The sequence below is a fragment of the Hoplias malabaricus genome, chromosome X2 (assembly GCF_029633855.1).
Source record: "Hoplias malabaricus isolate fHopMal1 chromosome X2, fHopMal1.hap1, whole genome shotgun sequence".
Classification (NCBI taxonomy): domain Eukaryota; kingdom Metazoa; phylum Chordata; class Actinopteri; order Characiformes; family Erythrinidae; genus Hoplias; species Hoplias malabaricus.
In genome coordinates this window covers 3,989,728-4,014,985 of record NC_089819.1, presented here as the reverse complement: position 1 = coordinate 4,014,985, position 25,258 = coordinate 3,989,728, and the positions used below count along the sequence as shown (strand labels likewise).

Genomic DNA, 25,258 nt, shown 5'->3' with positions numbered 1-25,258 from the left:
ATGCTTCATTGTAAGTAGGTTTCTGTAGCGTGTTAGGCTATTTTAGGCTTTGTTCATGACTTTTACATGTATCCAAAAAATATCAAAATTATAAACTGAATACCTACCCAATGAACGAATATCTGAATATTCAGGGCAGCCCTAGTTTCCTCACCATTTGCTGCTCTCCAGTCTGTTTTTGCTTGAAACCAATCTAACGTATTTACAAAGCCTGAGTGTGGGTAAAAATCAAGGGGTGAAAAGAACTCAGCAGAGAAAAGGCATTTGAGATGATTGGACAATGGAGCGATCTCCTCTAAGTTCGGGAGAGCAGGAACTACGTGAAAGTAAATACAGACAAAACTGGTACAAAACATCTCGAGTTACAAATGAGTTTCTGTGGTAATTCAAACACTGAACAACTTCAGCCACATAAAAACATTTTGTTTTTTTTCCTCAAACATACCATTCAACTTTAAAAGATGCAGTTTCTAAACATAAACAAACCAGAGAGAACTGCACCTCTCCAGAATTGTTCACGTTGCCTTTAAATTTTCTTATTTATTTCTTTCATTTTATTAATTTATTGTTAATTAGTTTGTAGAAATTTGTTATTCTGTTTAAAAGAGAATCTAAAGCTGTGACAACTCTATGTAATGATTTGTTGACCAACTAAATGTCATTAACAATTTCTTAGGAGACACCTTTAATTTTATTGTTTGCTTCCAGTTCATTGAAAGATAAAATGCTATGAAAATAAATGTTACAATTTGTGTATATTTTATTAATGTGTACATTGACATAGGTAGCATTTAGAGCATGGGTGTTGGTTTTGAGGTTTAAGAGTTTCCTTATAACAGCATACCTATTTATAAGTACATTTTTCATGAATATATCTGACTTTTGGATCATTTAAATACACAAATTTAAACAGTCAAAATATCTAACAATATAATTAGGGTGATTAACTAAAACAGACTTTAGAAATATATTAATCATAAATGTCAGATTTAACAGAGCGGCACGGTGGCGCAGCAGGTAGTGTCGCAGTCACACAGCTCCAGGGACCTGGGGGTTGTGGGTTTGATTCCCGCTCCGGGTGACTGTCTGTGAGAAGTTTGGTGTGTTCTCCTCGTGTCCGCATGGGTTTCCTCCGGGTGCTCCGGTTTCATCCCACAGTCCAAAAACACACGGTGGTAGGTCGATTGGTGACTCAAAAGTGTGTGAGTGAATATGCGAAGGTGTGTTGCCCTGTGAAGGACTGGTGCCCCCTCCAGGGTGTATTCCCGCATTGCGCCCAATGATTCCAGGTAGGCTATGGACCCACCGCAACCCTGAATTGGATAAGCGGTTACAGATAATGAATGAATAAATATGATTTAACATGATTTCTCTTGCAATTGCTTAGTGCATTCCCAGTAGTGTCACTTTTGGCGCAGCTCTGCCAGTCATGAAACTTGTCTGCCTCACAGCATAACTGGTACTCTCCAGCCAGATATTTCAGAATATTTCATTATTACCATAGCTACATGGTATGATAGTATGGTGTCAAAATGGGTTCTAAAGTTCTGAGAACCAAAATACAGAATTGATATCCAATAAATGTCATTTTATAATTGAGAAAACTCTCATTAATATTGAAAGTTATAAAAACAGGTTGGTAAACAGAACATTTCTGTATTTAATAGACTATTTTGAGTTTAACCGCGACCCTGAAATGGAGAAGCGGAGAAGAAAATGATGATGATGATGATGATGATTTTGAGTTTAATATTCTTGAAGAACCCATTTTCGCTTTCATTTCGCCTTTTCTTAGTTGCACTTCTCTCAGTCTCGCTTTCGCCTCCAGAAGTTTCTCGCTTTTGATATTTGACGAGAGGGGGCAGTATCTAGACCATCATTGACCGCTGAAGTTAAGTCCCGCCCACCCATCCGATTCGGCACACCCCGCTACATCAGCGAGAGTGTGCCAATCTTACCCTGATTGGAAAATGACCGACCAATCAGGGTTTGGATGTGCAGATTGGGCTGGGTGAACGGGGCTTAACTTCAGCAGCCAATGACTGTCTAGATCCCACCCCCCCTCGTCAAATATCAAAACTTCTGGAGGCGAAAGCGAGACTGAGAGAAGTGCAAGTGAGAAACGGCGGAATGAAAATAAAAACTGAAATATTAAACTCAAAATAGATGATTATACACAGAAATATTCTCGTTATAAACCTGTTTTTATCATTTTCAATATTAATGAGAGTTTTCTCAATTACAAAATGTAATTCATTGGTTATGGATTCTATTTTTGGTTCTCAGAACTTTAGATACTGTTTTGATGCCATTGTATAGTTTGTCAAACCTGTCTGTGTGACTTGACTTGCTAGTTCACCAATTGACCAGAAAAAAGGAGACTTTATAATATATCCAATATTTTAGTCTTTCTAAAGGAAAAGCCTTACTATAGCAGCATATGAACAATGTATTTTAGTCAGCAATGGAAAAGGGTGTTCAAAGGGGTTCTACATGTAAAGCATTGTTTTGCACTGCTAAAGGCATGAGGTCGTTTTAACTTTCAAGAATAAATAGACATAAAACTATACGTCAATTACACACAAAACAGTTACAACATTACAACTCACAACTTCCAATCAAGTATAATGCTATTCCATCTTGCACCTAAGAGCTTCTGCTCTCACAAACTGCATCAGAATGTTAAGACCTGAGGCCCTAGCCGTGTTACCGCCTTTATTTCCCAGAAAATGTACTGATAGATTAGGGTGTTGGTTCACAGCTGACCTTTCAAAATGGTGTCAGCTTGTTACATGTAGTTTTGTGAGCATTTTCTGTCGAGCAAAGACGTACAGGCAGTCTGTGGTGACAGAACAGGAAACGCTTCTGCTAAATGACTCACACTCACAGACCTTGAGGAAAAACTAGCCAGGGACTGAAAATAGTATTTAACCCTTTTGAGTATCACAGTAAAACAGTAAAAGTACTTTTCCCAACTAAATTATGCACATTAATGCAGCATTTGCTTTATCTTTAGCAAAAAAAATCTGATTTAGAACGTGTATTCAAAGGTCAATAGAAAAATGTTGCATGCATTCATGTATGAACTTCATTACTGGTATGGTATTGTGAAACATTCACAGAATTGAGATCCTCCAAAGATACTCAGAAGTCCCAAATTCGTGCTATCAGAGATGGGCATTAAAAATATGAATAATTGGTCATTGGGACAATTAAATAGGACAGTTGATTATATGTCACAGTTTGCTATGTAATTTATTAAAACAAATAACAAAACAATAAGCAATACATAATCTGCAAATTAACAAGAACAGGACACAGAATAAACAAACCTCATAAAATTGGACAGTAACAAACAGAAAACAACTGGGAAAAAATGTGGGGACACCCAAACAATCACGCACATACAAGACCAGACAGAGAATCACACAGGACCTGGGAACGTAACGACAGGGAAGGACCACAAAAGAGGCTCAGATGGCAACACTAATGGCAAGGCTGGGCTAAAGTGGAGACAAGGGAGGAGACAAGCACAAAACAAAAAACAGCCATGTGCTAAAGGAGCACATTCAAGATTTTATTTGTCATATATAATTTTATAACAGTTACAAATATACGGTGAAATGAAAAAAGTGACTGATCCATCCATAGGCTGTGCAAAAGGATACTGAGTAAAAAATAAATAAATTACAGTTTGACCTTAAAATTCAATCAAAAAGGAAGATACACATAAATATGCATACTAATTACAAGAAACATAATAACAAATAATGAATAAAGCATAAAAAAGTAAAAGAACATAAATGTAAAAGTGTAATGTGAATGTAAACAATGAATACAGTGCCAATAATATATAATATTAAGTAGCTATGTGTCTAAGTAAATGAGCAGAATGGTCCATGTACATTAAGCGTTTAATGTCTGAATGACCAGAGTGTAAAAACGCTTCTTAAGCCTCTCAGTCCTGTCTCTGATGGAGTGGAGAGGCATTTCCCTGAGGGTAACCAATTGAACAGACTATGGTTTGGGTGGTGAATGTCCTTAATAATCTGTTTATCTGATGCCCTGCCCAACCTGGAACAGATATCCTGAAGTTTTGACTGTGCGCTCAAAGCATTGGATCACTCTTTGAAAGTCTTTCTTGTCTTGGAAGCTGCAATTTCCAAAGTGATGCTCCTGGAAAGAACAGACTCAATAGTACATGTGAAGAAGAGTTTAAGCAACACTGTGAAGATCTTGAATTTCGTCTGCCTCCTAGGATGGTATAAGCGTTGCCATGCCTTCTTTCTTTATCAGAGTGGATATGTGTGTGGCCCATTCTCAGCACCAGCTGCCTTCCTGCTGTTTACCCGTTTCAGAGCTTTCCTCATGTCCATTTCTGAAATGGTGTGTGGGCAATCCTCACTAGTCAAGTCGCACACTGCTGTAGCTCTAGGTGCTAAGCTAACAGTGTTAACGTTTTCCGCTTGTTAAATCATGACGTATCGACCTTGTGAAACTTCACATCCGGGTCCAAACTGCTGCTCAGTATGGCCAACTTGGTGATTTTGCCGCTAGATTTAGCGACTTTTCAGGCCTTCTGCTGAGTTAAAAAAGAAAAAAAACAACAGACTTGCACCAAATCTATTGACTTTCTGTAATAATCTTTGATACTTCTTATAGATGATAATAGCCGGTAGCACAACACCAGGACTGACCGTGAGTGGGGAGACACGGCTCCCTCTGTGGTGCCTCTGCTCCCAGAGACCGAGCAGCGAGAGAGACAGCTCTCCTTACGTGGTTACTGGGCTCCCAGAGACAAATGCAGGAGACACAGCTCTCTCTCTGCGGTTTCTCTGCTTCCAGAGACTGAGCTGCTGGAGCTCTCTCTCCAAGGCTCCCAGAGGCAGAGCAGCCCAGTCAGTCCGCACGGTAGCTCACACACATCAAAATAAGCTGTGAATATACAAATTGTGCGGCTAAATACACAGGTTTGCTTCTGTTTATGTTTAATTTATTCCTTTTTCTGACCTCCTGAAGAGAGATCACAGAACTGATTGAGACATTCAGCTTTATTCAAACAGTAATGTATATATGACAAGGGACCTTAGGTGCAATTGTATCCAGAAACAGTGAAACATCACGCGTGGGGCGAATTCCCTGGGGACACTGTAAAACGTACACTTTAAGAGGCTTTAGTGTGTTAAGCAAGGAACACTATCTTAGTAACACTTAGTAACCTCCTGAAATAACGTGTCCACAGGCATAGCAAAGCCCCTGGAACATCTTACCAAGCATCTGAAATATAGCAGCCAATACTAAATCAGGAACACCTTAGCAACCACCTTGGATACTACAGAATCAGATGAGCAACACCTCAGTAATCCTTTAAACTATTTTATTTACACCTCAGTAAAAGCGTATCATAGCAACTGCTTAGCAACACATTAGCAATCATTTAGGATATAATTCACAACACCTGTGCAAACAGATAGATTTCATAAAGATATCATTGGGCGGCACTGTCTGAGTGGAGTTTCCATGTTCTCCCGGTGTCTGCGTGGGTTTCCTCCAGGGTCTCTGATTTCCTCCCACAGTCCAAAAAACATGGAAGTTAGGTGAACTGGCTTTTCTAATAACTGTCTTGGTATGTGAATGACTGTCTGTATGTTTTTGAGTGAATCTGTGTATGCCCACATATGGATTGGGTGAATCCCTAGTGCCCGATGCAGTTCTGCAAGTGGACGTTCTCTCCAGTGTGTGTGTTGATTCAATTTTGAGTGTTTATTATATAGCATCCTTGGGTTTCTAGAAAGGCTATATATATATTATTTATATATATATAAATAAATAAATGTATATGGGAAAATAAAATTAAAATAAATAAAGACAACATGGAACATCAGAGATCATTTTGTCACTGTGGTGGTACCCTCAAGGGCACATATTTGTACCTTTAATTAGCGCACATAATTTTACCTTATTTTATTATAAATGTAGATTTTAAAATTGTGTTGATTTCATAAACAATTTTTTATATGACACAGTTCTATAAAGAAAGATTACAAACATGTATCTCCTCTTCTGGAGAAGAGAATGTAATGTACCTTTAAGGAACAAAACTGGACTTTTAAACATTCATGTACCTTTAAAGGTACATTTACACAGTTTGTACCTTTAGTGACCAATATTATACCTCTACAGTACCTTTATTTCTGAGAGTGTAGAAACAACATAGAAACCATTTGAATACTATAGCAATTGCCTAGCACCACATAACAACCACCTGATTTAACACAGAACAGCATAGCGACATCTTAGCAACCACCAGAAATACAAAAACAGCCACTTAATAATTGTGACGACTACTCTACAACCTGGCAACTTCCTGGAATGCCCTAGCAACACATAGGTTGTGCAGCCAATCTGTGTTGTCTTCAGCAAATTCAGTTCAGCAAATTTCTAGATTTTCTTGCTGTTTCAGGAAGTATATCTATTTGCACTTGCTCTTTTAAGAGTGTTTCACATTTATATTTAGAGAGAAAACATACAAATTCCATTTCAAGTTGAGATAAATAATTGTAAAATGCAATAAAACAAGAATCTGTGATTTTTAATGATCTTGAACATTATTTAAATGACAAAATACAAAGAAATTATTTTCATTGTGTTCACTGAATAACTTGATTGTGTTTTGAATGTATAGTATAAACACATTTTGAGTTTGATGTTTTTCTCTTACTGTTATAAGGGGATATATGTACGCTGGCTTGGAGTTTGGAGCAGAGTGTTACTGTGGCCACAAAATCCAGGCAGCAAATGTGTCAGAGAGCGAGTGCAACATGGAGTGTAAAGGGGAGAAGAGTAACCTGTGTGGAGGAGCCAATCGCCTGTCCATCTACAGGCTGGAACTAAGCCAGGAGTCAGCCAGACGATGTGAGAATTTAATTCATCCAATCACATGCTGACACTTGCAAATGTTCTAATAAGCACTAATACGTATGTACAGACCGCAACCCTGAAAGGGACAAGCTGAAAAAAAGATAAAGAAGATGCATGCACAGACAAAAACATACAGATAAAATACATATTTTAATGTTGCCATGGGACCTGAATTTGGATTATGATAATCAGAAAATCAGACAAATATAAACATACACACACACACACACACACACACACACTGATCATTGTCTAAACTATTGTGTAACCATACTTGCATACGCACCTTGTGGTCACTGATTGAAATCTGACTCTCAGCTACATTCTGGTGGGCTGACCAATCAGATTCTTATACAACATAATGGTGAATAACAAAATATATATATAGCATACTACACACAAACAGCTGTAAACAACAACGGTAAATGCATCAAAACCCCAAAATGTCACAGAGAGAGAGCACGCTTGAGCACTTTTGCCTCATGACATCACGCACTGTCCTCTGTAACCTTATAATTTATAAGCACACAGCTCAATGTGTGCTGCTCAGTATCTGTGGCAGCAGGGCCTCAATTCAGTCATAACAGAGGCATGTTTAAAATACCAATCAGGTAAGCTGATATTCAGCTACTGGGAACTTGACAAGCTGTACTTGATATTGCCTTTTTCACACTGAGTTCCAAACTCCCCCTTACTATATATATATATATATATATGGGCAACCCCAATATAGTAGTTTTTTAGGGAACAAAGGACAAGCAAGAATGTAGATAAGCAGCTTGTTAATATAAATAAAAACCTCATGCTTGTGAATAAATTTCCAAGGCACAGATTAAATTAAATTATTTTTTTTTTTTTTTTTTTTTTTTACAGTAAAACACTATAAAGTATCCAGACTCTTTAGAACCTGGAATGAATACTTACATGTGCTTATAAATGAAGACAAGCATCATTAAGTACACTATATATATCACAAAGTACACTATATTACCAGGGCAGCACAGTTGCACAGCAGGGATTGTCATTGTCACACAGCTCCAGGGTCCTGGAATTGTGGGTTCAAGCCCCACTCTGGGTGATTGTACAGTGCCTTGCGAAAGTATTTGGCCCCCTTGAACTTTTCAACCTTTGGCCACATTTCAGGCTTCAAACATAAAGGTATAAAAATGTTATTTTTTGTGAAGAATCAACAACAAGTGGGACACAATCGTGAAGTGGAATAAAATTTATTGGATGTGTCAAACTTATTTAACAAATAAAAAACTGAAAAGTGGGGCGTGCAATATTATTCAGCCCCCCTGCATTAATACTTTGTAGCACAACCTTTTGCTGCAATTACAGCTGCAAGTAGCTTGGGGTATGTCTCTATCAGTTTTGCACATCGAGAGACTGAAATTCTTGCCCATTCTTCCTTGCAAAAGAGCCTCAAGCTCAGTGAGGTTGGATGGAGAGTGTTTGTGAACAGCAGTCTTCAGCTCTTTCCACAGATTCTCGATTGGATTCAGACCTGGACTTTGACTTGGCCGTTCCAACACCTGGATACGTTTATTTGTAAACCATTCCATTGTAGATTTGGCTTTATGTTTTGGATCATTGTCTTGTTGGAAGATAAATCTCCGTCCCAGTCTCAGGTCTCTTGCAGACTCCAACAGCTTTTCTTCCAGAATGGTCCTGTATTTGGCCCCATCCATCTTCCCATCAATTTTGACCATCTTCCCTGTCCCTGCAGATGAAAAGCAGGCCCAAACCATGATGCTGCCACCACCATGTTTGACAGTGGGGTTGGTGTGTTCAGGGTGATGAGCTGTGTTGCTTTTACGCCAAACATATCGTTTTGCATTGTGGCCAAACAGTTCGATTTTGGTTTCATCTGACCAGAGCACCTTCTTCCACATGTTTGGTGTGTCTCCCAGGAGGGTTGTGGCAAACTTTAAACGAGACTTTTTATGAATATCTTTGAGAAATGGCTCTCTTTTTGCCACTCTTCCAAGGCCAGATTTGTGTAGTGTATGACTGATTGTTGTCCTATGGACAGACTCCCCTACCTCAGCTGTAGATCTCTGCAGTTCATTCAGAGTGATCATGGGCCTCTTGGCTGCATCTCTGATCAGTCTTCTCCTTGTTTGAGATGAAAGTTTAGAGGGACGGCCAGGTCTCAGTAGATTTGCAGTGGTTTGACACGCCTTCCATTTCAATATGATTGCTTGCACAGTGCTCCTTGGGATGTTTAAAGCTTGGGAAATCTTTTTGTATCCAAATCCGGCTTTACACTTCTCCACAACAGTATCTTGGACCTGCCTGTTGTGTTCCTTGGTCATCATGATGCTCTCTTCACTTTGAACAGAACCCTAAGACTATCACAGAGCAGGTGCATTTATACGGAGCCTTGATTACACACAGGTGGGTTCTATTTATCATCATCAGTCATTTGGGACAACACTGGATCATTCTGAGATCCTCACTGAACTTCTGGAGTGAGTTTGCTGCACTGAAAGTAAAGGGGCCGAATAATATTGCATGCCCCACTTTTCAGTTTTTTATTTGTTAAAAAAGTTCACGATTGTGTCCCACTTGTTGTTGATTCTTCACAAAAAATTATATCTTTATGTTTGAAGCCTGAAATGTGACAAAAGGTTGAAAAGTTCAAGGGGGCCGAATACTTTCGTAAGGCACTGTATGTGAGGAGTTTGGTGTATTCTCCCCATCTCCACGTGGGTTTACTCCGGTTTCTCTTCACAGTCCAAAAACACACATTGGTCGGTGGACGGTGGATTGGCGACTCTAATGTCCGGACCCACCGCAACCCTGAACAGGATAAGCGTTTACAGACGATACATGAATGAATAGCCTATATTTCCAAAGGGTTGAACACAATGGTTGTTATAGGTAGTTTGTCTTCTTCACATGTTCTAATCAAATCATTTGCTCTTCTGCTCGGAAGACATTACAACAGATGTTGGAACATAGCTGTGAGAATTTGTTTATCAAGCCATAAGGTCATTAGTGAGGACAAGGTCTAAAACTGAGTTCTGCCACTTCACTTCTTCCCATATTCATTGGATGATTCTGCTTTATTCCCCACTTTATAAACAATGCAGGAATAATAAACAAGAAGCTCAGTTCCTTTTCTGTTTTCCTATATGTGAGAAACAGGAATCTAATTTGCTGTCACATGCAATATTTTACCCTTAATGACCCCCAAGTAAACACAACCTTCATGTGACAGACTGTGTGTGCATCAGCAAGACACATTAGCCACTTCCTTTTGGTATTTTAGCTTAGCTGCAGCACGTGCCGTAACCCAAGTCATGTATGACTCATGATATTTGGCCCACATCCGGCCCACCCCACCCTTGCCAGTGTTTTAACTGAACGGCAAGTGTCAGATGTGAGAAAGACTTGGCCCAAATGTGTCTGCTATTAGGCTAAAGGGATATGGAGCCCACTATCTTTGGACTGTGAAGTAGTGAAACTATGTTCCTTGTTGTAAGAAAGCAGCATTCAATACCTCTGAGATCAGTTGGAGTGGTGTTTGTGATCCAAAACTAATCATTCAGCATCAGCACCTGGCCTCTCTAATGTTTTCATTGCTGAGTGCCTGAAATACTTACATCAAGTGTAAAGATTTCCCATGGTAATACAATATATTACTGAAGCCAAGTTGAACAAACTACATATTAATGATCTTTACATTAAAAGCAGATATCCAAATAATTAGCAATATAGGGTACTTCAGTTACATATTCCTCATTTTATGGGATTGTTTTTTATTAGTCATTTATTTTTTAGCTTACAGTTTGGATTATGTATGTTATTTTTACAAAGATTGCATTTTTGCTCCTGAATTTACCTAAATAATTTGTTAATTGATATTGCTCAACTCCTTAGAGAGATGATTTATTAATGAATTTACTCTGTTTTCTTTAGTTTTCTTTTTATTGATTTCATTTTGTTTTTCAGATGGGAGTGCCATATTTAAAGGCTGTTTCAGGAGGCCAGAAAACATCTCTGTAGCACTTCCCATTGGAGCTGTAATTCAGAATATGTCCGTGGATAAGTGTGTGGACATGTGCACAGAGAAGGTTTGTCAGTGTTTGTGTACATTTGCTTGCATCTGTGATGTGATTGAAATTTTTTAAATGTATTTATGTTATAAGCAGTCAAAGAAGTTAATATACATAAAATGAAATTGGCATGTGTGGAATGGGAAATTGTGGATAACTAGGATTGTGGGTTCTAACCCTGCCGTGGATTACTGTCTGTGAGGAGTGCTCCCTGTGTGAGTTTCTTATAGGTGCTAAAGTTCCCCCCCACAATCCAAAAGCACATGCTGGAAGGTGGATTGTCTGTGTACAAGTGTCTATAAGTGTAATTGTCTGAGTGAATAGGTGATGCCCTGCGATAAATTGGTGCCCTGTCCAGCATGTGTTCCTACATTTAGCCCAATGATTCTGAGAAGGCTACAGACCCGCTGTAACCCTGAACAGGATGAGGCCATTACAGATATTGTACATCATATATATTTTGGGTTGGTAATGAAAAAAAAAATAATAATTGTATACTGAGCAGTAAATAGTAGCAGTTGTTCTAGTCCACATTTTAATTAGCTTTTATATTAAATGTCTTATTCTCAATCTTTAAAGAAGACAATGTTACATGTTGCTTATGGGTTTACTGCAGCGTCCAAAATATAGAAAAATGAATGTAATGAGACTTGTGTATTTTCTTGCTGTATTCTTTTACAGGAGTTTTCTCTGGCAGTGCTGTCTGGTGATAAATGCTACTGTGGCTTCCCAACAACGCTCTTCACTCTTCATGAGCCAGAGGAAGAGGAGCTGTGCCTTCATCGTTGTGCTGGAGAGGACTTTGAGAGCTGTGGCAATGATGAATATTTTGTGGTCTACCAGACCCAAGTTCAAGGTAATTATCATGATTTAAATCTAGACTATAATGTTTGCTTTAACAAGAAACGTACTAATATCACTACACTCTGAATATTTCTTTCTTTATTAATTAATGAATATATAAATACATATTTTTGACTGATTTCAAATCTGGTTCTAGTTCTTTTAGTAGCAAAAGTGCCAGCATGAAAAAAAAGAAAAAACAAAACAAAAAAACACTTGTGTATTATAATAACATTAACACTAAAAGCGCGAAAGGTAAGATTTTTTCCATAATGCAAAGATCCCCCCGCAGCCCTGCTGTGAAGTGTTAAGCGGGGGATGGGGTGGGGAGCAACAGGCTGCGCTCTGTGCTTCAGATGAGAGTTGGAGTTGGCCATGCAGAACTGGTCTGCTGGTTTAAAAAAGAAAAACATGCACACGACAGCTAAAATACAAACAGAGCCCAAACACTAAAACATGTCATATAGACTTTCTCTCATCCTAAGCTGGTATTTGGCAGGAGATAATCTCTTGCAATAATATGGTGCAAATGCATGGTGGGTGACTGGCAGGATATATGCACATTTGTGAATACTCGTTTACTCAATGACAACCAAATACCGGACTCTGCAGAGTTCAATAAGAAAGGAAACATTTTCACCAACAAAGGGCAGATAAATCAACCAATAAATCAAGATACATAATAAGCTAATTCTAAAATAAACTATAGCCAAAAAGCAAATACTCTGACTAACATCTCTCTCTCTCTCTCTCTATCTAAATAGACTTACTAAACACACATCCAAAGAGCTGCTATTTTGTCATTAATTAGATTTTTTTTTTTTTTTTGATTCACTGTGGCTTCAAGCTCAGTGAAATATGCTAAATACTACACTTCCAGCATTCATCAGAAGCTACAATTTTGTTATTTGTTAGATAATTTATTTACAATATTGACTTATTGACTTGTCCAGGTTTTTTTTAAACCCAAAACTCTACAAAATCACACATAAATGCAACAATTTTTCCTCATAAATATATTGATATATTGTATCAAGTTCAAGATAATGCTCAAAATAAAGTGGAAAATCAAATAACAGGCTGATCCAACTTCAGTGGAAATTTCTCAAGGCAAGTTAACATGAGTCTCAGTAGTGTGTGCGGCCTCCACGTGCCGTATCACCTCCCTGCAACGCCTGGGCATGCTCCTGATATGGCAGCGGAGATCCCAGACATGGATTAAAGTATCAGTCAACTCCTGGAAAGTCTGCGGTGCAAACTGGCATTGGTGGATGGTAAGAGACATGATGTCCCAGATGTGCTCAATTGGATTCATGTCTGGAAAACAGGGCCAGTCCATAACATTAGTGTCTTCAACATGCAGGGACTGCTGACACGCTTCAGCCAAGAGGCCTAGCATTGTCATGCATCAGAAGGAACCCAGGGCCCACTGCACCAGCATATGGTCTGACAATGGGTCTGAAGTTCTCATCCCAGTATGTAATGGCAGTCAGGGTACCTCTGGCTAGCACATGGAGGATTGTGCGGCCCTCCAAAGAAATGCCTCCCCACACCATTACTGACCCACTGCCAAACCGGTCATGCTGGAGGATTTTGCAGGCAGCAGAACGTTCTCCACGGTGTCTCCAGACTCTGTCACATCTGTCATGTGCTCGGTGTGAACCTGCTCTCATCCGTGAAGAGCACTGGGTGCCAGTGGCGAATCTGCCAACCTTGGTGTTCTCTGGCAAATGCCACTTGCCCTGCATGGTGTTGGGCTGTAAGCACAAGCCCCACTTGTGGACATGGGGCCCTTATGGAGTCTGTTTCTGATAGTTTGCGCAGAAACATGGATATTATTGGCCTACTGAAGGTCATTTTGCAGGGCTCTGGCACTGCTCCTCCTGTTCTGCCTTGCACAAAGGGGGAGGTAGCACTCTTACGCCCCCCTCCACGCCTATATATATATATAGGCATGGAGGGGGCCGTAAGAGTGCTACAACATGTGATATATATCACATTTTCAAACAGATTTAAATACATATATCTACATCTATATCTTTCTATCTCTGATATGTGCAAAAGTGTAAATGCGTGTTGCAATAAGAAAAGAAAAAAAATGCACCAAAGTAGGGCAGAGGAATTTACCCATAACCCTAGATCAAAATTACAAAGAAAAATGTAAACTTAAATATGAAATTGTAATAAAAAGGTATACATATGGCTATTTAGCTTTGTCTTTTTTTCTCTCTCTGATAATTCATGTGTCCTTCTCTGCTTTGCCTCAATTACATAAGAAAGGCTAGCTAATAGTCCACTAATGGGCTGCAAGAGGTGGGGTCTTGTCCTCAGGGTCTGAAAAATTCAGCTTTTCTAGTGTTAATGAAATAGATTCATTTTTTTTTATTTTAAAGAACTACATTAGAAGTCCAAGCTCATAAAATCCAGACAAATATAATGTGCATGACCTTCAAGCCCTCAGATGGCACTGCATGAAAAATCATTATGCTACTGTGATAAATATAGCCACATAGGTTTGGGAATTCTTTGGAAAACCGTTCATCAACAAACCTGCATGCAAAGTACAAGCCACACATCAACTCTGTGTAGTATTGTTCTGTGGGCCCAAGCTCTTTCGTCAGATGAGTCCAGATTTTAGCTTGTTTTCAGGAAATGTTCTCACTACCAAAGACAAAATGGACCATCCAGACTTTTATCAGCAATGGATGAGAAAGCTGAATCTATTTTGGTATGGAGGACGCACCAGTACACGTGCAATATGTAACTTGCATATGTGTGCATCAACAGTTGCTGTGGAGGTCTATATTGTGATTTTAGGGAGACATACACTGCTACATTTGACAGCTCGCTTAAAGTTCAGAGAAGTAAGATGTTGCATTTTATAGAATATTCCAACATTTCTGGAAACAGCCTTTGAAGGTTTAAAGGGATTAAAGGATTAGTGTCATTCAAAATCTTTTCACTTCCCTTTCCAAAAAGCATGACAACATCAAACACATGATGTCCACTGCATTTTTCAGACTTCCTTTTTCATGCTTCAGAAAACACATATTCCGAAACATAAGCGTCATTTTGTTCCAACATAGAGCACAAATATTTTGGTTCTCACGCATGTTTGATGATTATGACATTGTTAAAAGTACACTGTATGTGCTAATACCTCATATTGTCATTGATTTCTGCTACTTCCATTTTGGACACAGATTTAACTGTATCATGCGTTAGTACCTCACCTCAGTAATTTATGACTGAATGTTACTAAATCCCTACTAAAATGTTCCAACATATAATGTACAGCCTTCCAATAAGAACCTGAAATCAACGTCATAGCATAGAAACCTAGCTTGCAGAATCAAGATGAATTGTTTTTTTTGCCTGCCTTATTCTCCCACAAGAGCTAAATCACTGTGTTGGTAAATCTTACATATCAATTAGCATGGATTTACAGAAAATTTACCACCAGCGTATGGGAGCTCGTTTAGTGAACATAAATACATTATAAATATATGGGTACTATATTATGAATATCTTCTCATTTTCATAGTATATGTACTAATTTTGGGGATTTTTTGAGGGTCAGGGAAGCTCTAAGTACTCATTATCACTCTCGATGGGGTGTCTTTGCAAGTCTTTGTGTACTTTCTTCTTTATAGTACTACTAGTGCAGGGGTCGGCAACCTTTACCACTCAAAGAGCCATTTGGACCCGTTTCACACAGTAAAGAAAACACTGGGAGCCACAAAATCCTTTTGAAATTTTACATGAAATAACACTGCATATAACAGGTTTTTTTTGTCTTTGTGCTGTGTATAAACAAACTATACTGTGTTACATTTATGAAATTAATGAACGAATGCAGAAAAATGAAATAACATTTGTGCATGCAACAAAACATTTTTAACTCCGAAAAAAAGACGTTGGGTTGACGGTTAAGTAAAATACTCAATGTCTATTTGAGACAAAAACGCCGAACTTAAATTATCCACTGGCAGCAAACAAAAATGCTGTCCTCTCTCTGCGTGCCGTCATCCTTTTACTGGCGCCGTGCAGTCAGCTGTCAAAAAGTTCAAGAAACCGCACACTGGCGGGTGTCGCACGTTGGAAGTTGTAATGTGCATTAAGAGCGACAAAATATTTTAAATATTAAAATATTTTAGATGTTTAGATCGCCATAATCTTCATAGAATTAAATTTTAAAAAGTGAACGAACTAAAATAAAATACATTTTAATTAAATACTCAGTAATTATTTTCAAAAGCTGAGCCGCATCAGAGGGGTCAAAGAGCCGTATGCAGCTCTGGAACCACGGGTTGCCGACCCCTGTACTAGTGCATCACTCCCTACCCTGGCAGCCAAGACCCACTTCCTCATTTTTCATATATCCACAACAGGAGTCCTCCCAGGACTACAAACAGTCCTTTTAACAGCCTTTAGAAGAACATCTCAGTCGCCTAAAAACAGACACCCAGAAAAATCGCCAGGGCCTGAAAAAATAGTGGATATTATGACAGACAAAACAACAGTAAATGTGTGTCCATACATGGATGAGTGTTTCTACAAACACTCTCTACATAATCCAGACCTCACTGTCATAACTCAGTATTTTTCCACCTTTTGTATTTAAAAAGTATTATTGTTAAACAGAGAGCTTGACATTGTTGGCAGCCTAAAGTGACTACATGTTACATTACCAGAAATAGATACCTGAGTTGTTTTTTTTAACATTACTCTAGAAATAATGATATTCATTACAGATTCTTTTAACTGCTTTTCACCAAGGTTATACAGTGTCAGAAATGTTTGCTTATTTCTTTTTCTTGTCATTCTTTCCTGTGATCAACATCTTTTAAACACTTCATTTACATATTCCTCATATCCCCAGACAATCGATGTATGGACCGGCGGTTTCTGCCCACACGTACTAAACAGCTGACGGCTCTAGCTAGCTTCCCTGGTGCTGGAAATACTTGGGCTCGCCACCTTATAGAGCTAGCCACTGGATACTACACAGGGAGCTACTACTTTGATGGTTCACTATACAACAAAGGTGAGCTTGAAGGGCATTTTCTCTGTGCTGAGGGTATGGTTGTAATAATAGTGGAATGATTTTAATTCAGTATGAATCTACATTGTGTGTAGCTTTTACAATCTGATGTAAAACTGTCTGACAAAATGTGTGGGGTGAATTTCATTAAGTGTGAATAATGTACATAGTTTGACGCTTGTTTTATTAATATTTTTACAGTTTAAAGTAGAGAAAAAGGTGCAATAATTTTTTTACTTTCTTTCTGGGGTCTGTTAACTGCTGCAGCTCCTGAGATACACAGATCCTTTATCTCAAATCAGTTCATTGTGAAATCTTACATTATATTACCCAAAAAGGCCCACTCCGTTATCTGTTTGTTTTACACAGGTTTTAAAGGGGAGCGAGACCACTGGCGCAGTGGAAGAACTATCTGTATAAAAACCCACGAAAGTGGCAAGAAAGAGATTGAAGCCTTTGATTCCAGCATCCTCATGATCCGCAACCCTTACAAAGCCCTCATGGCCGAATTTAACCGCAAGTATGGTGGACATATTGGATTTGCCTCGCAGGCACACTGGAAGGGGAAAGGTGAGAGTTTTCTTAGCTTATATAATTTCTGTAGTAAAGGATTGCCAAAAGAACTGGAAACATTGGAGCAACTGATTACCTATTTAATGAGTAAGGACATCTTGCCCAATGGAAGTGTGTTTTAGCTTGGTTTAAGGATCTCCAATACTTTTGGGATCAAATTGGGTGGTATTTGTGACCCAGAACTGCTGCAACATCCAACATCAGTACCTGCCCTCATTAAATTTTTCATGGTTGAATGCAGTCAAATCCTCACAGCCATATTTCTTGTATAAATCATAGAAGCATACAGATTGTTATTGCCGCACAGTTGGGACAGACTAACTATTAATATCCTTGAATTCACAAGAAATGATTTATGAGCTAGTTTATACAACATTTTGGTTATAAAGACTGGTCATGGTTTAACAAAAAACACTATGCAAAATGCCTGCCTTAACCATCACACTCTACCCTCAAACCACACTGAGTCGTAACTGGAGTGCTCAAAAATCTGTGAATCTTTTCAAGATTTTTCAGTAGCACTGCAAAAATATGACTTAATATCATCAAATTGTCACACAATACGCAAAACAAGATTAAGAGAATATTAAGAGAACATTTTTAAATGTTAAAAATCTTTCAAACACCACTGTTAGTGATTTTGAAGAGAGTCGAATATGGGGTTTGTCATTTTCTTAGAATTCCAGACAGTTACAAGCATCTTCAGAACTAATGGCAATAGACATATTTTCAGCATTTGCTTCTCCTTTCTATTTTAAAATGTTGAAAATAAATTTTGTTTCTGTCTTAATGTGGGTCTGGAAATCTGGCCTAGCAGTTCTGGACAATGAGGAATTGTTTCATAATATGTCAGTTCAACCTGGGTTTTTAAAACTATAAGGGGTGACAAAAAATCTACATTTTTTTGGCCAATTCATCAATGCTCATATCTTTCAAAATTGCCTCTTTTTAAAATAAAATAAAAAGATAAGACAAAAGCGTATTTTTTGTCTCTTTAGCAAAGAGGAACTGTGATTACATATCATTGCTCACTAAGGGGAACAGACAAGCAAGATAGTTGCTGAGCACAAAAAAGTACAGAATTAAAACAGCACTGTCTCAACTTAAACGATATTCTTGCAGTTTATGTAACAGCACTTTAACACCAGCATATGTTTCAGAGTGAGTTTAGATATTTCCTAATGTGTCATTGATCAGTTTATTCAGAAAAGCTTATCAGTTGTTTCAATATAGCTTTTCACCTGCTGATGTTCCAGAAGTAGATGTTTTATACAGTTTTTAAGGTTTTGAACATTAGGTTTTAAATTCTGGCATGCTGTGTGCAAGCATTTGTAAACGAGACCCAAAAGAACCATAGTTTTGGTGTTGGGAAAGCTTGTATGTGCAGAAAATGTAAGCATTTTAGAAACATGTTTATTTACTAAATATTTTATGAATACAACATAAATTGTGTTTATTGTATAGTTCACAACTGACGGATGTTGTGTTAATTGTGTTTAGAGTTTTGAAAATGTGACTACAAATTGGACAGAGTAATGTTAGCGATAGTAAAAAATGGTTGGTAGGTGGATTGAGTACTCAAACGCGTCCATAAGTGTGAGAGAATGAGGGAATGTGTCTTTCCGTGCGATGGACTGGTGCCCCCTCCAGGGTGCATTCTCTCCCAACCCTCAGTGATTCCGGGTACTGGATAAGCAGTTACAGACAATGAATATATGAATGAATTTTAAATTCTTGATTTAAACTTTTTTTTATATGGAGCTTGTTAAATCCTGATATGTTGTAAAACTGGGCAGTTCTTATCTCATTGGAAAACTTTTCTTGTAACTTCTGTTATTTCCTCAAATGTCACACATCTTAAACGAAAACACAATACCCTTATTCTGAGATGTTTTATCGAAAGAAAGGTTAATTGCATCATACAGAAGCCCTCAAGAGACCTTTTGTTGTGCAACAAAAAGGTCAGTGGCTTTTAATAACTATATAAAAATATATATTTTTATTTTAGTAATGCTCTCCCTAGGAAAATCACAAATATGTGTTATGTTATACAATTGTTTAGAAAATAATATTTGAAAAATATAATCACAGTATATAGTCAAGGTAGTCTGTGCCATATATACAGTGGAGGAAATAATTATTTGATCCCTTGCTGATTTTGTAAGTTTGCCCACTGACAAGTATATGAACAGTATATGAACAATGAAACTACATTGTATAAAATATATACATTTATATGCATTTTGCAGAGAGAAATAAGTATTTGATCCCCTACATTAAAGACAACTGTCTTAAATTGTCACCTTTATAAAATTAATACCTGTCCACAGAATCATTTAATCAGTCAGACTCTAACCTCTCCAACATGGGCAAGACCAAAGAGCTTTCTAAGGATGTCAGGGACAAGATCATAGATCTGCACAAAGTTGGAATGGACTACAAAACCGTAAGTAAGATGCTGGGTGAGAAGGAGACAACTGTTGGTGTCATTGTAAGAAAATAGAAGAAATACAAAATGACTGTCAATCCACCTCAACCTGGGGCTCCATGAAAAACCTCACCTCGTGGGGTATCCTTGATCATGAGGAAGGTGAAAAATCAGCCTAAAACTACACGGGGGGAACTTGTTAATGATCTTAAGGCAGCTGTCACCAAGAAAACCATTGGTATGCCGTAATGGATTAAAATCCTGCAGTTGCCCGCAAGGTCCCCCTGCTGAAGAAGGCACATGTGCAGACCCGTATGAAGTTTGCCAATGAATACCTGGATGATTCTGAGAGTGATTGGGAGAAGATGCTGTGGTCAGATGAGACAAAAATTGAGCTCTTTGGCATTAACTCAACACGCCATGTTTGGAGGAAGAGAAATCCTGACTATGACCAAAAGAACACCATCCCCATCAAGCATGGAGGTGGAAACATTATGTTTTGTGGGTGTTACTCTGCTATTGGCACAGGACTACTTCACTGCATCAATGGGAGAATGGATGGAGCCATGTACTGTAAAATCCTGAGTGACAACTTCCTTCCCTCCGCCAGGGCATTAAAAATGTGTCGTGGTGGGGTCTTCCAGGACAACAATGACCCAAAACATACAGCCAAGGATGGTCATGGAGTGGCCTAGCCAGTCTACAGACCTTAATCCCTTAGAAAACTTATGGAGGGAGCTGAATGTCCAAGTTGCCAAGCAACAGCCTCAAAATCTTAATGATTTAGAGATGATCTGCAAAGAGGAGTGGACCAAAATTCCTTCTGACACATGTGCAAACCTCATTATCAACTACAAAAAATGTCTGACTGCTGTAACAAGGGTTTTGCCACGAAGTATTAAGTCTTGTTTTCTAGAGGGATCAAATACTTATTTCTCTCTGTAAAATGCAAATAATTAAATATATTATACAACGTATATAGTTTATTCAACGTAATTTTCTGGATTTTATTTTATTTTATATATACATATATATCATCGATTATCCTTGCCATAAATCCAGATGTCTAAGAACAGTTCCTCCTTGTTAATACCTTGTGCAATTAAACTTCTTTAAGTGTATGTTGAAGTTCTTTACAATGTAAATTGCTATCATTTTCATAACTTCCTTCTTAAGTGCATGGGAGGAATTAGTTTTCTTTGTTTCATAAGACTGTTATCTTTCTAACAGTACAAGTTTAAGTAATTTGCTGACTTTATTTTCACTTTATACACTACCTTCTGAGAAATCCCCACACCATAGTCAATTCTGTAGACTTCTGTCTGATGTAATGGCATTTTTCACTTTTCACATCGCATAAATAAAACATGTCTCTATCTCTCTCTTACTTACTCTTCTCACATTCGCTCCTCAGCTGTTTTGGACCCTTTATACCAGGGGTCATGAATAACTGTCCAGAAGTAAACTCAAAAACTTTAATAAGAAGGGAACAATTACTGGTTGAAATTCTCATAACGCTGAACATGGATTCTGTTTACAGATAAAGTCCTGTCCTTCAGCAATAAAGTCCCATCCTCCAGTCAGATTGCTGGTTATGGAAATGCAATAAAGTCATTTGCAACTACAAAATTCATTAGGGAATTTATTTTAAATATGCATTTAGTTTTTTTTTTTCAAAATCATTGTTTTATTTGTAAATTTTACTTGAAATGAGAAAAATACAGTATTTGTTGTTTATAATTATTCATACATTTGTTGAAATATATTAAAATGTAACTGAAAGTGTAATTTGATTTTACATTCAGTTAACTACATAAAACAATGCTTTAACTATGAGGCTATTTTAATGTACAAAATATGGCACTGATTAGAATGCAAGTTACACATTATGTTCCTGGCATTGGCTTGAGAAAAATTCTCTAACTGGAGCATATTGAATTTTAACTACTTTCCCAGCTTTATACCCTTCATCACATCCATGTTAACAAGCATTCAGAGTAGAACTGCATTAGGAGATTCATACGTTCACAGCCCTACCTTAATCTTGTGTCTTATAACCAAAACTCTGGCTATCCCCTGGTCTTTTTTCTGGCCTGGGAGGTGGGACATGGCTTGCTTTGTGGCTTTAACAAGCCCCCTCTTCTCGTTTTCTGGGAGCTTTATTGGAGCATTTGCCAGAATAAAGTTGCCTCAGTTCAGAGTCTTTGCTCAAATACATTTTTGGCTGAATTTGTGTTTTGGTCAAATCTTCCCAAATTAATACCTTTAAGAGTAGTTAGATAAAATGATGATAAAGACATTTCATTATCAAATATTGAATATTACGGGAATCACTTCACTAGCACCAAAGAAGGCTGTGTTCGTGATCTGTGATTACTCAATCCAGTTCAGTTCAAGTATAGCTTAGTTCAAGCCTGTCAATCATTTGACATAATGTGTATTATGCAACATTATACAGCATAAAGACAAAAACAGTATACAGGGGCTGGTCATAAAATTAGAATATCATGAAAAAGTTGATTTATTTCAGTAATTCCATTCAAAAGGTGAAAAGTGTATATTATACTCATTCATTACACACAGACTGATATATTTCAAGTGTTTATTTCTTTTAATTTGATGATTATAATGAAATAACTAATTTTCAATAACTAATGAAAACCCCAAATTCATTATCTCAGAAAATTAGAATATTACTTAAGACCAGTACAAAAGGATTTTTAGAAACGTTGGCCAACTGAAAAGTATGAACATGTACAGCACTCAATACTTAGTTGGGGCTCCTTTTGCCTGAATTACTGCAGCAATGTGGCGTGGCATGGAGTCGATCAGTCTGTGGCACTGCTCAGGTGTTATGAGAACACAGGTTGCTCTGACAGTGGCCTTCAGCTCTTCTGCATTGTTGAGTCTGGCGTATTGAATCTTTCTCTTCACAATACCCCATAGATTTTCTATGGGGTTAAAGTCAGACGAGTTTGCTGGCCAATTAAGAACAGGGATACCATGGTCCTTAAACCAGGTACTGGTAGCTTTGGCACTGTGTGCAGGTGCCAAGTCCTGTTGGAAAATTAAATCTCCATAAAGTTGGTTAGCAGCAGGAAGCATGAAGTGCTTTAAAACTTTTCCTGGTAGACGGCTGCCTTGACCTTGGACCCCAGAAAACACAATTGACCAACACCAGCAGATGACATGGCACCCCAAACCATCACTAACTGTGGAAACCTTACACTGGACCTCAAGCAACGTGGATTCTGTGTCTCTCCTCTCTTCCTCCAGACTCTGGGACCTTGATTTCCAAAGGAAATGCAAAATTTACTTTCATCAAAGAACATAACTTTGGACCACTCAGCAGCAGTCCAGTCCTTTTTGGAGCAAGGCGCTTCTGATGCTGTCTCTTGTTCAAGAGTGGCTTGACACAAGCTGCAGTCCAGTCTTTGTGAATCTCTTCCACATTTTTGAATGGGTTTTGTTTCACAATCCTCTCCAGCGTGTGGTTATCCCTATTGCGTGTACACTTTTTTTCTAGCTCATCCTTTTCTTCCCTTCGCCTCTCTATTAATGTGTTTGGGCACAGCTCTATGAACAGCCAGCCTCTTTAGCAATGACCTTTTGTGTCTTGCTCTGCTTGTGTAAGGTGTCAATGGTCATCTTTTGGACAACTGTCAAGTCAGCAGTCGTCCCCATGATTGTGTAGCCTACAGAACTAGACTGAGAGACAATTTAAAGACCTTTGCAGGTGTTTTGAGTTAATAAGCTGAGTAGAGTGTGGCACTATGTGTCTTCAATATTGAACCTTTTCACAATATTCAAATTTTCTGAGATACTGAATTTGGGGTTTTCGTTAGTTATAATCATCAAATAAAAAAAAATAAACACTTGAAATATATCAGTCTATGTGTAATGAATGAGTATAATATACAAGTTTCACATTCTGAATGGAATTACTGAAATAAATCAACTATTCTAAGTTTATGACCAGCACCTGTACATGTTAACAGATGCTGTAAAAATGTATATGTAATATGTTGTGATGTTTTAATGCTTAATGTATTCCCAATATGTTAAATTCAAAAGGTAAATATAAATGGTGTGCTCAAATGTGCTTTAAAAAAATGTGCTATCGAAACCTTTTACCCTTCAGGTTTCAGTGATGCACTCTCTCTCTCTCTTTATTTCCTGAACTGCAGAGTGGCCAGAGTTTGTGAAGAACTATGCCCCGTGGTGGGCCTCCCACACTCTGGACTGGTTGAGATATGGAAAAAGGGTTCACGTGGTGCACTTTGAGGAGCTGAAAACAGATCTGTTCTCTCAGCTGAAGAGCATGGTGCTGTTCCTGGGGCTGGAGGTGTCTGAGGACCGGTTGCTGTGTGTTGTGGGACAAAAGGATGGCAACTTCAAGCGCTCTGGTCTCAGGAAGCTGGAGTATGACCCTTACACACAAGAAATGAGAGCCACAATTGATGGCCTCATACGAACTGTGGATGCCACGCTAAAACGGAGGAACCTGTCAGGGGTCCCGGACGAATACAGGCCTAGATGATACAAAAACTTGCTTTTCTCACATTCTCATATTGTCCTTATTAATTTGGCTTACACTCTGAAACTAGGGTGGTATAAGCCAGCAAGTTTTTGTTATCAAGCAGGAAAAGTTAAGCCCAAATCCCAGACTGTCCACCAGAACCATCGCTGAGCTCTTCTTCTGTTGGACGGGATTGATTTATCACTTAAAGGAGTTTAAAATAATATTTCCCCAACAAAAAGGTGCATAGAATATTTATGAAAATTATTTATTATTTTTGCCATTTCTTCTATCCAATGCTATTCACATGATTATAATTCCTGAACTATCCAGTTTATGCTTCATAGAGTGCGTGCCTCCCATGTCAACAGCTGTTTCTTTATGTGAAGAAGAACATTACATTATGGCTACTTGAGTAATCTAGGTGAATACCAGATGTTACAAAACAAACACAGAGTATGTTATATTTCAACGTGCCTGTGTGTCAACGGAAGGATGAGGCTTTTTGTGTTGCTTTTAACTCATTGTACCATTATCATATGTGTTTTGATTACCAGCCTTTCTTAGAATACAGTGTTGGAGGATTATATACTTTCACACGTTTTAGCTCTGTTTGTTTTATTCTCACCCTCATCCTGATGACTTGTTAAAATGCCATGACTCAGTTCTCTTGTATTTTTGCGTGGGTCCTCTTGACAAAAAAGAGGACCTAGTGACTCTTGAAGAAAAAAAATGAAACCAGCAGTTCTCTTTTTGGACTTCCTTTGCTTTCTCCTCTTCAGCTTTTTGGTTCCTCGTCAGTGCTTTTATATACAGAGATGCACAAATGACAGGTTCATAATAGACACATAATGTGCTGATTCAAG

At 38.1% G+C, this 25,258-nt stretch overlaps 1 protein-coding gene across 4 annotated transcripts in view; it reads left to right on the top strand.

Annotated features, from left to right (window-relative positions):
* The window catches only part of LOC136676998 (sialate:O-sulfotransferase 2), a 93,031-nt gene extending 67,988 nt beyond the window's left edge, over window positions 1-25,043 (top strand). For 3 of the 4 annotated variants that reach the window (XM_066654336.1, XM_066654335.1, XM_066654337.1), the window contains 6 exons: window positions 6,731-6,915; window positions 10,882-11,003; window positions 11,667-11,841; window positions 16,711-16,875; window positions 17,242-17,442; window positions 24,061-25,043. In XM_066654336.1, the coding sequence (XP_066510433.1) occupies window positions 6,731-6,915; window positions 10,882-11,003; window positions 11,667-11,841; window positions 16,711-16,875; window positions 17,242-17,442; window positions 24,061-24,413 (1,201 nt within the window). In that variant the 3' untranslated portion in view covers window positions 24,414-25,043. Of the gene's footprint in view, window positions 1-5,524; window positions 5,598-6,730; window positions 6,916-10,881; window positions 11,004-11,666; window positions 11,842-16,710; window positions 16,876-17,241; window positions 17,443-24,060 lie in introns of those variants that run through there. The other variant, XM_066654338.1, reaches the window with a different exon arrangement.
* Window positions 25,044-25,258: the final 215 nt, after the last annotated feature.